The 12,533-nt window shown below is 35.2% G+C and overlaps 1 protein-coding gene across 2 annotated transcripts in view; it reads left to right on the top strand.

Annotated features, from left to right (window-relative positions):
- The window catches only part of PIEZO2 (piezo type mechanosensitive ion channel component 2), a 514,198-nt gene that overhangs the window by 441,977 nt on the left and 59,688 nt on the right, over nt 1-12,533 (top strand). For both annotated transcript variants that reach the window (XM_027766530.1, XM_027766529.1), the window contains exons 30-32: nt 802-923; nt 2,250-2,321; nt 6,522-6,628. In XM_027766530.1, coding sequence (XP_027622331.1) covers nt 802-923; nt 2,250-2,321; nt 6,522-6,628 — 301 coding nt within the window. The remainder of the gene's footprint in view (nt 1-801; nt 924-2,249; nt 2,322-6,521; nt 6,629-12,533) is intronic.

The following is a 12,533-nucleotide window of genomic DNA, read 5'->3' as shown; positions in this document are numbered from 1 at the left end:
AAAGGTTTCTTAGAGAGAAACTTCCAGCAGTCAGTGGAACCTCTGGGGACTGGTAGGACTTTCATGCTTGAGCACCAGGTTTAAAAGCTGATAGTCATGAAATTCAGAAGTTAAGCACTTTCTCCAAGGAAATGACACTCGATCATTCCACCTGGAAGGTTCACTGGGTTTGCTAGGGCAGCTTCATTCAATTCTGGCCTCATTTCCCAGCTTTTTCCCTAAGCAGAAATGTTTCCTAATATAAACTTGATTAACCATGGCATGGTTAATTTTAGAATGACATGAGTTATATATAAAATATAATGCAAATGCAATATAGTACAACTGTATTACTGTTTCAAGCCGTCTTTATCAGGTCAAGAGGAATAACAAATTCGAATTTACAATTAGAATATGTTACTCATTTTCCATGCATGGAAAGCCTATTACTATAATGCACTTCTCTATTTTGTTTAAGAATGCAAAACCTGAGATTATACCGTGCTTGTATTTCATTATATACCAAGTTCAGACTGGCTATAATACAAAATGTGAATGGATATCAAGTTGTACATCCCAAAACTTCGCCCAGCTGTTAACTGGTCATATTAAAACTAGCATCTACACGGTACAAAATAAAATAAAAACAAAGAGATACTTGCTACTAATAAGCAACCATTTTACAACTCCCAAGTATTACAAAGTAAATGGACCACTTTGTCCATGATTTTAGCTATATACATAACCATCCAAGGGCAAGAGACAGATGAGACAGTACACTGAATGTGTTCTTGGCATTGCTGATGCTATTTTATTTCCTAGGATGGATCGCATCAAGGCCAGGCAGCAGAAATACAAAAAGGGTAAGGAGAGGATGCTGAGCTTGACTCAGGAGTCAGGGGAAGGCCAGGACATCCAAAAGCTCTCTGAAGAGGATGATGAAAGTACGTTAAGACGTTTTCCTTATTCAAGACTTCAGTGTCGAATAATAGCGTGGGTATATTGGGTAAAGCTATAGAATAATGTTACTTTTCTGCCAATATTATGAATGCATTTTTAACTCTGTTTTACTCTCCCAATTGTGAATAGGATCAATTATTTATTTCATAAAGAACAGTTAGTGAATCAATGACTGTATGAATAGCAACTCTTCAGCAGGTTGTCTGTAACAAGCTCATAGCCTGGCTATTGTTTCACATACACCTGTTTCTGAATAAAACAGACATGGTTTTTCTTAATCTGTTCCTTTAGGGAAGATATTTTAGATATATAGTCTACTGTTATCTTCTTTTTATAAATTTTATATGCAAATGAAATTAATATGTATGCATATGTTATGTGACTCCTGAATATTAGTCAAGTATCATTCAATGATGACCTGTTCTGGTGAAACTTAACATGAAATATATTTGTATTATACCTAGTTATAGATTTAGTATGTTCTGTTGAAGCTTAAAATATCTCTCTCTTTTTTTTAGAGAGACTTTTTCTATAGGGCTCATGTACTCACTGGAGAGACAGAGAGAGACAGAGAGAGACAGAGACATCCCCCAAGGGGATGACCACACTGCAATCCCTTCTCCTTCATTCTCCTCTAGAGATCTTGGGCATGCACGCACATGCCTCCCACATGAGTTTTAAGCCTCTGGATCCAGGACTCGAACCACGGTTGACGACGTGGGAGTCCAGCGACGTAACCATTAAAATATCTGCTGGTCCCAAAAGATCTCTTTATAGAGGACTCCATGCTTTTCTATTTGAAGGGAATAGAGAAATATTATGTGATATCTTTTCAGTCATAATGTACATTCATCACCAGTAAATTTATGTTGTCCATCCATTGCATTAATATAATCATAAAAAATTCTAACAATTGAAAAAAGAAAAAAAAATTCTAACAATTGTAATTTATGCATTTTAACAAATTAAGTGGTTTTATAAAATTTGGATGATGTTTCTTTCTTTTCTGTTAATTTGATGAAAAATTCAATGTAAGATGCATTTTTTGACAGATAATTCCTTCCTTTTTATATTTCTTTATATGCCCTCGGTTACTAAGAAGAAAGTGCAAATGTTAATTTTTAGTACTTACCTTGTGAAATAGACTGTTAATACATGTATGCTTTTCAGATTCAGTATAGTCCCTTTTCCTGACCATTGATATACTTTTGCAATCTATCTAGATTTGACAATTGAATTGTTAAAGCGTGGTTTTCAAAATTTGTTTTCTCATTTTATAAGAATTAATATTTGGACATATTTTATTTTAGGAGAAGCAGAAAAACAGAAAGCCAAGGGCAAAAAAAAGCAGTGGTGGCGGCCTTGGGTTGATCATGCTTCCAGTAGGTTTTCTCGATCCTCTTCCAATCTCATCGACTCTAACCCTTATATCCTTGACCAGAATTCAGGCACCCCTATGACCTGTGTGTCCCATGCATGGTTTGATCCTTGTGACTTGATAGGGGGTCAGAGTGTAGGAAAACTGTGACTCGTGGGTTTCTGAGCCATGTAGACTGAGTTTCCCAGAAAAATCAGCTGATTAGCATGCTGGCTAAAGATAACTAAATACATGGTTTACCGACTCTCAAGTGTAATTTACGGGCTCAGAAAGGGACAAACAACTGATTAGTATATTATCCAGTTCTGAGGTCTAGAACTCTGTTGAATATACATTTGTTTTATGGCTTAAATTGGTTTTTTTGAATGTTGAATTCCTTGGATTTGATTTAAGGGAGATCATGCTGTTTAAAATGTTTATGACCCTCTTTGTAAGGCACTAGGCGTGGATGCCAATGAGCCTCCCTCCCCTCATTCCCAGAGCTTTGCTTTTATTTGCATTTAACGTTTTTTGGCAATTAATTAAATATAAAGATGAGGTATAATTTAAAATGGATTGACTTTATCACTTTACTTCCTCCTTAGTTTCAAAAAGGCTCTAAAACTACACTCTAAATCTCAGTGCCCAACATCGACACAGCCTCCAAGCCACCTATGAGTCTCTGCGATGACCAATTAAAAGCAAAAAAATGAGAAAATTTGTTTGAAAAGCAAAGCTTGACAGCCACATCAGAGTGGTGCCTTTCCCTCCTGTTTGTAAAAATGAATTATGGAATTCAGTGGCTGTGTTCTGCTTAGCAAAGAAAACATCGTGATTGGCCAAGGACATTTTAATGAATTGACTCATTTCAATCTAGTTCTCCTTAAATTTGTTAGAATAGTGAATACTATTTGCAAATTACTTGCAAGGTCTTCAGTATTTTATATCTTGTATTGCATCTTCATAACTGGTTAATCTCACTGGACTCTGAGTATCACCAAGGTTCATATGAAATTCAACTCACAGGATATTCAGAATAGAAAATCAAATAAATCAAAATATATTTCCCATACCTAATTTTTAGTGTCCCATAGACCTGGTATTGGTTTCTCTGCCCCCCAAAAATAATGGTCTAAAATCAACAAGCTAGTTTAATGAAGCAATATTTGAAATTTTCTCAGTATATCTGAATTAAATTTAATTCCAAATGTTGACATGTAGCATTATAGCCAAATAGAAAACAAAATCCAAGCAGACAAACAATGAAGAATAAAGAGTTTTCTTTAATTTTCTGCCTGAGGGAAAAGACAAAGATTCAAATTGAAATCCAGTGTGATTCCCTGATTTATGTTCATTGGCATGATAATAATCTAATAATGCAGTGTGCCACGTGCCTGTTGCTATCAAGTCACAAGTAAACTGTGCTTATCTTTCTGTTTTTAAAGGACTTTGCTAGTTTAGCGAGACCTATCCTTTTCAAAATCCTGTCCTCTTGAGTGTTTTGTCACTTCACCTGGGGTAAATTCCCATTGCAAACATGGTGGTTGTCTTCCCTTCCCTCGTCTAAATATTGCATTGTCAAAAGAATTGGATACGGTCTTTGATAATCATTTCATAAGTTGGTAATAATTTAAAGCACTTCCTATGCAGGTTATTGACTTTAGATTTTCTGATTCATTTCACCCTCATTATATCAAGTTCTTGAAAACTGGTATTAAACTAAATGTGCCTGGTTATAATACGTTTTGGTGCAATAATGCAGGAATGTGTGTAATTCATAGTTTGGAATCGTATTTTGACTGTTAAATTTTTTTTTCGGCAAAACATAGTTCCTTTTACAAGTTTGCGAAGGACAAAATGGAAAGATTATGTTGTAATCTGTGATGAGTTCTGGGAACTTATCTCCAAATCTGGAAGTACTTTATTAAAAGCCCTTCTTCTGATTTCTGAAGTGACTGGGCTTTCAAATAGTTACTTCTTAGAGATGCTGATTTAAGAATAAGTGAAGCTAGAATACTCCCGTGTAAATCTATTGATGATATGATAATGTTGCTATTTTATTTATATTATTGGTAAGCAGTGACGATCCTTCCATAGTCAAAAGGTAGTAAATGTCCCACTTCCATACCTATGTACACACATAGGACTGCATTATTGCTGTTCAATGATACCTTCCATCCCAGTTGTGTATGTATCATTATCAATTCAGCACTGCCTAAATCAGTAGCAAGCCTTCCTTTACCACTATCTGAAGTAAAGGGCCGAGTATAGGATTTAAAAAGTGAACTTCCTATTTGGTAATTCAGCAATAGCATCAGCAAGTAAGATGTATGTGTGGACACAGGCTGGAGGCAGGATCTCCACCTGTACTAATGAACAGATACGAAAAGCTTTTCTACTTACTGTCAGCAGAAAGCACTAAAGGAAATACTCTCTGTTATTTTCCTAGTTTTACTTTAATGACAATTTGGAAAGGAAATAAATGAGTTTTTTTTAAATTTCCTTTTTTCATATGTGAAACCCATTTGCTCACGTCTAGACGCATGAGGTTTCTAATGGTAAAATCACAGTTAACAATTGTGTGAGATGAAAACCATTTGGCTTGTCTACATGAATGCAAGTTCTAGAAGGTATGATTGAATACAATTTAAGCTATTGCTGATTTCAAAGCTTATAATGAGGGTAAAATGCTCGATCTGATAATACTCTGTGTTTTTCCAAAATGACTGTGATATAGAGTCCACATAACTTTCCTGCAAATCTCTCAGCTTATGTGAAGGCATTACTTTCATGGTCCTCCTCACTGTCAAATGTAATGCTGTAACTTTGGTTTGTTCTTGCTTATTCTTACCTTATGTTGTATTGCATTTATTTCCTCAGGCCCAGACCCAGTACTCTGGGCCTGGTTCTTTCTTCAAAATAAGGGTAACAAATTACAGTGCTTCTGTTCAAGGATATAAGGCCCAATTCATTCGCTCTGCATCTTCCTGAATGGAGGCTTCAGATTTGTCTGAAATCATGGGCAAAATAATTCACCTTTTGACCATGTCTAATGATGTTCAAGCAACTAACTTTAAACAAGCCAAGGTTTTCCATTACCTTACAATGTATAAGTACAAAAGATAAAAACACCATGTTCTGTCATTCAAAAGGTGCCTCAGCATTTGAAAACCTGAATATAATTTGAAAATATGAGTATGTTTTCCTGCAATGATGGTACAGTTCTTGTAGCATCACAATGTATATGTTAATTTTCTCCTGTTTGATAAATTTAAAATAATTATCAAACTGATAAAAACTTTAATTTCTTAAAAAGTCTTTAAATCTCTGTAGTTTTAGTTTTATCTCTTCCCAACTCGACACAGGCATATGTTCATGCAGTGAAAATATTAGACAAGGCAAAGACAATCCATACTGTTTGTGCTTTATGCCTTATGGTCAGTATAGTTCTCCTCAAATTTCAGTAAGCTATTGGGGAGTTTCTTGTTGACCAGAAGTCTAACAGTGCTAAACCATATGGACCATGTCTGCCATTCCTCACTCTATCATGGCTACCTGTAGAAGTAGCCAAAATGGTGGTGGCGATGTTTTTGTTATTGTTGTTCTTGTTGCTGTTGTGTGTGTTGTTGTTGTTTTTTTTTTTTAACTCTTTCTAATGTCTTGCCATTTATGTATGTCTCTCGTGTTACATGTGGGGAAGCCAGGTCTACACAGTATAAAGTGAAGTGGAGGTTGGTGACAATGACCTTAATCCTGAATCATCCTGATTGGTTTATGTGTGACAGTGTGGGTCTATTCAGACAATATCAAATCCTCTACTTCACTTTGGCCTTGTCTAAAGGAGCAAAACTGTTGAATTTGAAATGCTAGTTTTCAGTTATTTTGGCCATCTGGTTAACAAAACTGGTTGCTGCAGAGTTGATCTGATTCATCTAGGTAAATTTTGTAAATGAAGAAGGGACAAAATACAAGATCATCTATGTAGTGGTCAGCCTCTTCTATGGCATAGACAAGGCCTCATACTCTGTGGGCCCTGTCATGCCAACACCACGTAGCATTAGCCTAAACCGAGTTTTATTCATCTTGTTTTTTCCTCCCTGACACCATCTCTTGCTGTGGTCCTTTTATGGACAATTTGTGTAACTTTAAGGGGCATTTAATTAATAAGGCCCCCAATTATCTATCATCTCTTTCAAGAAATAAGTAAATATTTTGTTTTACATAGTGGTCAGGAGTGGAGATTATTATTTGTTTGAAACGGACAGCGAAGAGGAGGAAGAAGAAGAATTAAAGAAGGAAGATGAAGAACCTCCCCGAAAGTCAGCCTTCCAGGTAATCCTGAGATAGGGGAAAACCACGTCCTTTGTTCGATGGGAGAGATTTTCTTATTAACAGATCTTGATTGCAGGCCTAGAATTCTGCCCTATTCATATGTCATAGCCCATAGAAGCTTCTGATTTACATCTGAAATTATTTCTTTCTACTTAAATTGTAATGCTGCCTGCTGTCAGTCATGCCATAATCATTGTCATGCAAGAACAGTTTTTGGGTCTGGTCTTCATTCACTTGCATCAAAACACTTTCTGATGCTATAAACAAAAAAATAAAGCTTCATTGGGTGAACTTTATTTTTCTGTTGCAAAAACGAGGTGAAGAAGACTTCCATGGTATTGCTTTGGATTGCTTGAATGGATGTATAGTTTGATCTGTGACATAGTTGATTGTGAAAATAAAATATCTTGTTTTTGTTTTAAAACAAGTGGTCATTTAAATGTTGTTTCAAATTTTGAAAATTAGTAGTTTCATTCGTATTGCTAAAAAAAAAGGAGAATATATTAAAATAATAATATCTGTTATAATTGTTTTTTTTTCTGTTTAACTACCTTTCCAATTCAGAACCTGCTCTCTCATTCTCAGCTCAAGCTTATCAGTCTAATCCAATATATCCAGTGACTGTCTAATTAAAGATGAAAATCTGACATTATAGTTACACAAAGGATGAACATCTAATGGCAGTGAACCACACACTGGGACTATTATTTCCATTTATTATACTACAAGGTATACAGGTGATACCCATCAAGCCACATTCTATACCCACAATAAGACCGTGGTTGATTTGCTGCCAGGGCTTTTCATGCTGGCTGGTATCATCCACCCCTGTCTTCCCAGAGAAACTGAAGAAGGACATTAGTCATGGAGATATCTTGATCTGACTTCTTTACTCACCCTCTTGCTCCCTGGTGTATGTTTCCTATTGACTGTGTCTTTGTGTGCATGTATGCAACCTGCTTGTCAAAGACTAATGATTTAACTTGTTTGTTTCTATTCTAATGCATTTTTCTTCTAACCACTAATCATCACACAGCAAAAGAGAGAACATGCTGGTCTTCACCAGGTGTGATGGATTCCGTGCAAGGACTGACTGTTTTCTTTACTCCGAACACGCGAGTGGAACACATTTTATCGTAGCTTCGGTGACTGCGACGTTTTAACTTACTTGATGTAATTGTGGAGACATACGCACACTAACTTCTATAACAAATTATTCATTTTTGGTTTTTTTACCACTAATTAATCTTGCTTTGTCCTTCTTTTAGAGAGCTATTGGGAAGTTTGCATCAGCCATTTTAGCCTTGCCAAAGTCTGTCATTAAACTTCCTAAAACTATTCTTCAGTATTTAATCAGAGCTGCAAAGGTATTTGGTGTTTTACTGATGTGTAGTGTGTGACTCTCTGCTCCGTAGAACTGTAGACAAACATTATATCTGCACTTTCTCTGTTCTATAGATCGCATATCAAGGAATTTAAAAATGTCAAATATTAAAAAAAAGTTTTCCAAAAAGAGTTCTTAGAAACCAAGCTTCTTCTTATTTTATTTTTGTTTTTAATCTGATTCCAAACACTATCGAAAAATAGAAAGAGAAAATGCAGATACAAGGGGTCATCTAAAAGCTTATGGGAAATGAGTATTATGAAAAAAAATACATGAATTTCAAAATCTTTTTGCACCAAAGTAAACTGGCAATTTCATTTTTCCAGGAGCTTTTCGAAGTCCCCTTGTATACTTGTACTGTCTGTCCTTCTCATGGTTTTGCCTAAGTCTCATCTCATTTTAAAATGGTCACATCTAGTTGCATGTATCAGTTATAATGAGTTTAAAAGTATAATGATTTTTCTCAGAAAGCTGGTAAATTTCTGGATATGCTAGTGAAAGACTCCTTTTGCTCCATCTCCCAATTGGCTTCCTTTGTGTCTTCATCTTCCAGTTTCTGCATTCAATGCAACTCCTCTCTAGGCTACAGAAGGATACAGTCTGAGTCACAGCTCCTCTTTCCCACTGGATAATGATAGTGCTTTTGAATAAACTGCTTAAAAAATATTTGTCAGTTAATTTAATGTGCAATGAAAGTTATTCTATTACCTGGCACTTCATTATCAAAAGCCATAAATGATAACTACTCCTCTTATATTTTATATCTCTTTTTCCTGAACCCAGTTGGAGCAGATACTAAAACTCTTTTGATCTTTATGCTCCTGGGTGCTAAGCAAATGGTTTGATTATTTTTTTTTAATGATTATTATTATTTTTTTTTGGGGGGGGGAGAGGTTTTCGCTATAGGGCACGTGCGCTCGCCAGACAGACAGAGACATAGAGACAGAAAGCGAGAAATCACCCCCCAGGGGGGATGGCCACGCCGCAATCCCTTCTCCTCCATTCTCCTCTTGGGATCTTGGGCACGCACACACACGCGCCCGGCGTGAGTTTAAGCCACCAGGTCCGGGACTCGAACCGCGGTTGACTACATGGGAGTCCAGAGACATAGCCATTACGCTAACTGCCGGTTCCCAGATTATTTTGAAAGGCCAGTGCTCCTCATGTTTTACCTGGGGAACTTATTTAAATGTAGTTTCTGATTCAGGGGGTTCTGTGAAACCTGAAATTCTGCATATCTCTCAAACTCCCCAGTGAAGCACACCGGCTAGTCTACTTTTGAGCGATAAGGTCAAGACCCCCAGGTCCTTCCATTTTTAAAAGGCTGTAATCTTGATTTTTAGTTTAATATTTATGTTGCTCCATCCCTAGGATTCTTTTTCTTTTCTCCTATATGAAGACCATATGATTCTCTCGATTAATCTTTAAAATTTTATTTAAATGAAACTTTACAATATAACTATCCCCCAGGGTACTCTTTTAAAACATCATTTTTGGGCCAGCTGGTGATGTGGCAGTTAAGTGACTAGAACCCATATGACTGGCTGCGTGGTTTCAGTTCCAGACGTGACAGATTGAAAATCATGCCAGGCATGTGTGTGAGCATACCTAAAATCCTGAGAGGAGAATAGAAGAGATGGGACTGTGACATGGCCATTGCCCCTAGGAGAGTGCTTTCTCACTTTATCTCTCTGTTTCTCTCTTTTCATCTCTCTCTCTCTGGTGAGTGCAAACGCCATAAGATAAATGCTAAAAAAGTTAAATCATCTTTCTACACACAATATACAGAAGGAGTTGGATTACATCTAAAGTAAAAGATAGATTATGAAACCACAAATTTTACTAAAAGATCCCCATTTCGTTAAACTTTCTTTTCTGTTTGAAAGAATAAATGAATTTGTGAGTAAGTTTGCCATAAAATTAATCCCATTTTCCCCTAATAAATATGAAAATTTAAAATAAAGCCATTTAAGATAAAATTTAAGATGAAGTTGAGAATATACACAGTAGTAGTGGCCATTTGGAGGACCTAAAAGTCTTTTATGTACATTTCCATGTTGTTTTCTTTTTCTGTATATAGTTAAAGAGTGTTGTGTCTGATTCCTCAGAGACAGACCCATTTCTTTAGTTGACAACTATAACTACAAAGTGAGAATTTGGAGGTTCAGTAAGAACTTTCCATTTCTATGCTCAGTGAGGAATAAGACATTTCCTCCTCCTTCTTTAGTATCATGTTTTTCTAAAATAGTAGGTCTGAGGGAAAACTGACCCTTGATCAAAACTATTTCTAAACTTCAATGTTGAGATAGTTTACTTACAAATAGTAAGATGTCAGGTGTTCCCTTTTCCTTTCTTTTTCCCCCTTATTTGCATAATCTAAATTGTCTATGTGGCACACAGGCAATCTTTGAGAAAGAACTGATAGGCCTCATTCATAGAACTAGGAGTTTTCTTCTAGTATGTTAAAAGTTAATAGTATTTACTCTTTCTATGAGACGTCTTCAATTCTACCATTAACATCCCCTTCCCTCTCTCCTTCTCACTTTCTGTTCCATTTTTCTTTTTCTTCAGAGCCAAAGAATTCCTCTAACTATGCATCTGCTTACATTTTCAGTTCTTAAATTACTTTTTTATCTTCTATTTTTGAGATTCTTGTCTTTTCTAAAAGCAATATTATAATAACACTGTTTTTAAAGGAAATATCACCACATGTTGCTTTTAAACCTGAAAAATTCTTACTTTTAGTAGTTCAAATTCTTCTAAATAGACAACCAGTATTGAGCTGAAATAAATTTCCTTATTAGTGTACCAAACCTCAGAGACATTCTTGATAGAATTTCCAATTAATATGCTCAATAAGCATTTAACATAAATTTCTTTATTCCGGCTCTCATTTTAAACATATGTTTTTGGTATAAAATGTTTAATTCTACCATTAACATCCCCTTCCCTCTCTCCTTCTCACTTTCTGTTCCATTTTTCTTTTTCTTCAGAGCCAAAGAATTCCTCTAACTATGCATCTGCTTACATTTTCAGTTCTTAAATTACTTTTTTATCTTCTATTTTTGAGATTCTTGTCTTTTCTAAAAGCAATATTATAATAACACTGTTTTTAAAGGAAATATCACCACATGTTGCTTTTAAACCTGAAAAATTCTTACTTTTAGTAGTTCAAATTCTTCTAAATAGACAACCAGTATTGAGCTGAAATAAATTTCCTTATTAGTGTACCAAACCTCAGAGACATTCTTGATAGAATTTCCAATTAATATGCTCAATAAGCATTTAACATAAATTTCTTTATTCCGGCTCTCATTTTAAACATATGTTTTTGGTATAAAATGTTTTTGTTTGTTTGTTTGTTTGTTTTTTGCCTCCTGGATTTTTTATTCAGAAATAACACAGATATTGTGTTTATGTTAATTACCCATGAAAAATTATATTTCTATCAGTGAGAAAAAAAAATCTTCTTTAATAACCTATGAACCTTACATAACTATATATGGAAAACTTGAATCTCTCTTTATTTTCTACTGACATCACAATGACAATGGTTTGCTTATACTGTGATTTTCAAAGGTTTCAGAAATCTAAAAATAAGGTAGAATAAAATGAAAATATCTGGGTTTACAAGAGCCCCCACCAAACATTTCTTTTACTTTAACATCATAATGAAAAACCCAGCTTCCCTGAGACCCAGGTGTGTTTGTGGTGCATGGGGAGCATGCCTGCTTGGCTTAGTGATTCTGAATGGCTGATTTTGGATTCCAGGATTTTCTTTTTGTTCTTCCTGCATGGCTGGGGAGACTTTTGGTAGGTGGGCTGCTTAAAATTGCTCTTTCCTGGTTATTGGCTATACTAATGCAACTGTTTTCAGCTTTCGAAAGAAAATGACAAAAGGCAACCCAAAGCACCATATTTTTTTCTTCCATACTATCGTGGAATAACTCCTTAACCTTAATATCATATTTTTTTTTCTTTCAAAATACGAACTACTCTACAAAACCTTTTCTCAAGTTGCTGGTAATCACTGTTATTCACAAGGGATAACAATGTGAAACTATTTTCTCAAAGTAAATAAGGCTATTCAAGATATTGTTCTGTTTTTGACTCAGAGATTATTCGTGATAAGAGGAACTACTATCATAATTCTTAGTGAGGCTTCTAGCTTATTGCTGTTATGTGTAGTATATGAAAATCAGTAATTAAATATCACAAATGGCGGTGGTATTTAGGGACTTGGGAGAAATGATGGTTCGGATATACCCAAAGTTTATCTCATGACTATTTGTAATACCAAATGAAATACTTACACATCTATTTTCATATTGTATCTCATGATACAGAAAATAGCACAGGTCAGCTCAACATGTTGAGGCTAGATAGAAAGGGATATTTATAATAGTTTAGGTTGGGAGAAAACAAACATATTTGAAAGTCAGGAGTCTTGGTGTAGGTCCCTTTTCATTTAGAAATACTAAAAAAAAAAAAAAAAAAAAAAAAAAAAAAAAAAAAAAAAAA

Source organism: Tupaia chinensis, unplaced genomic scaffold (assembly GCF_000334495.1).
Source record: "Tupaia chinensis unplaced genomic scaffold, TupChi_1.0 Scaffold143584_1, whole genome shotgun sequence".
In the NCBI taxonomy this organism is placed as follows: domain Eukaryota; kingdom Metazoa; phylum Chordata; class Mammalia; order Scandentia; family Tupaiidae; genus Tupaia; species Tupaia belangeri.
This window is presented reverse-complemented; position numbering and strand designations above follow the sequence as displayed.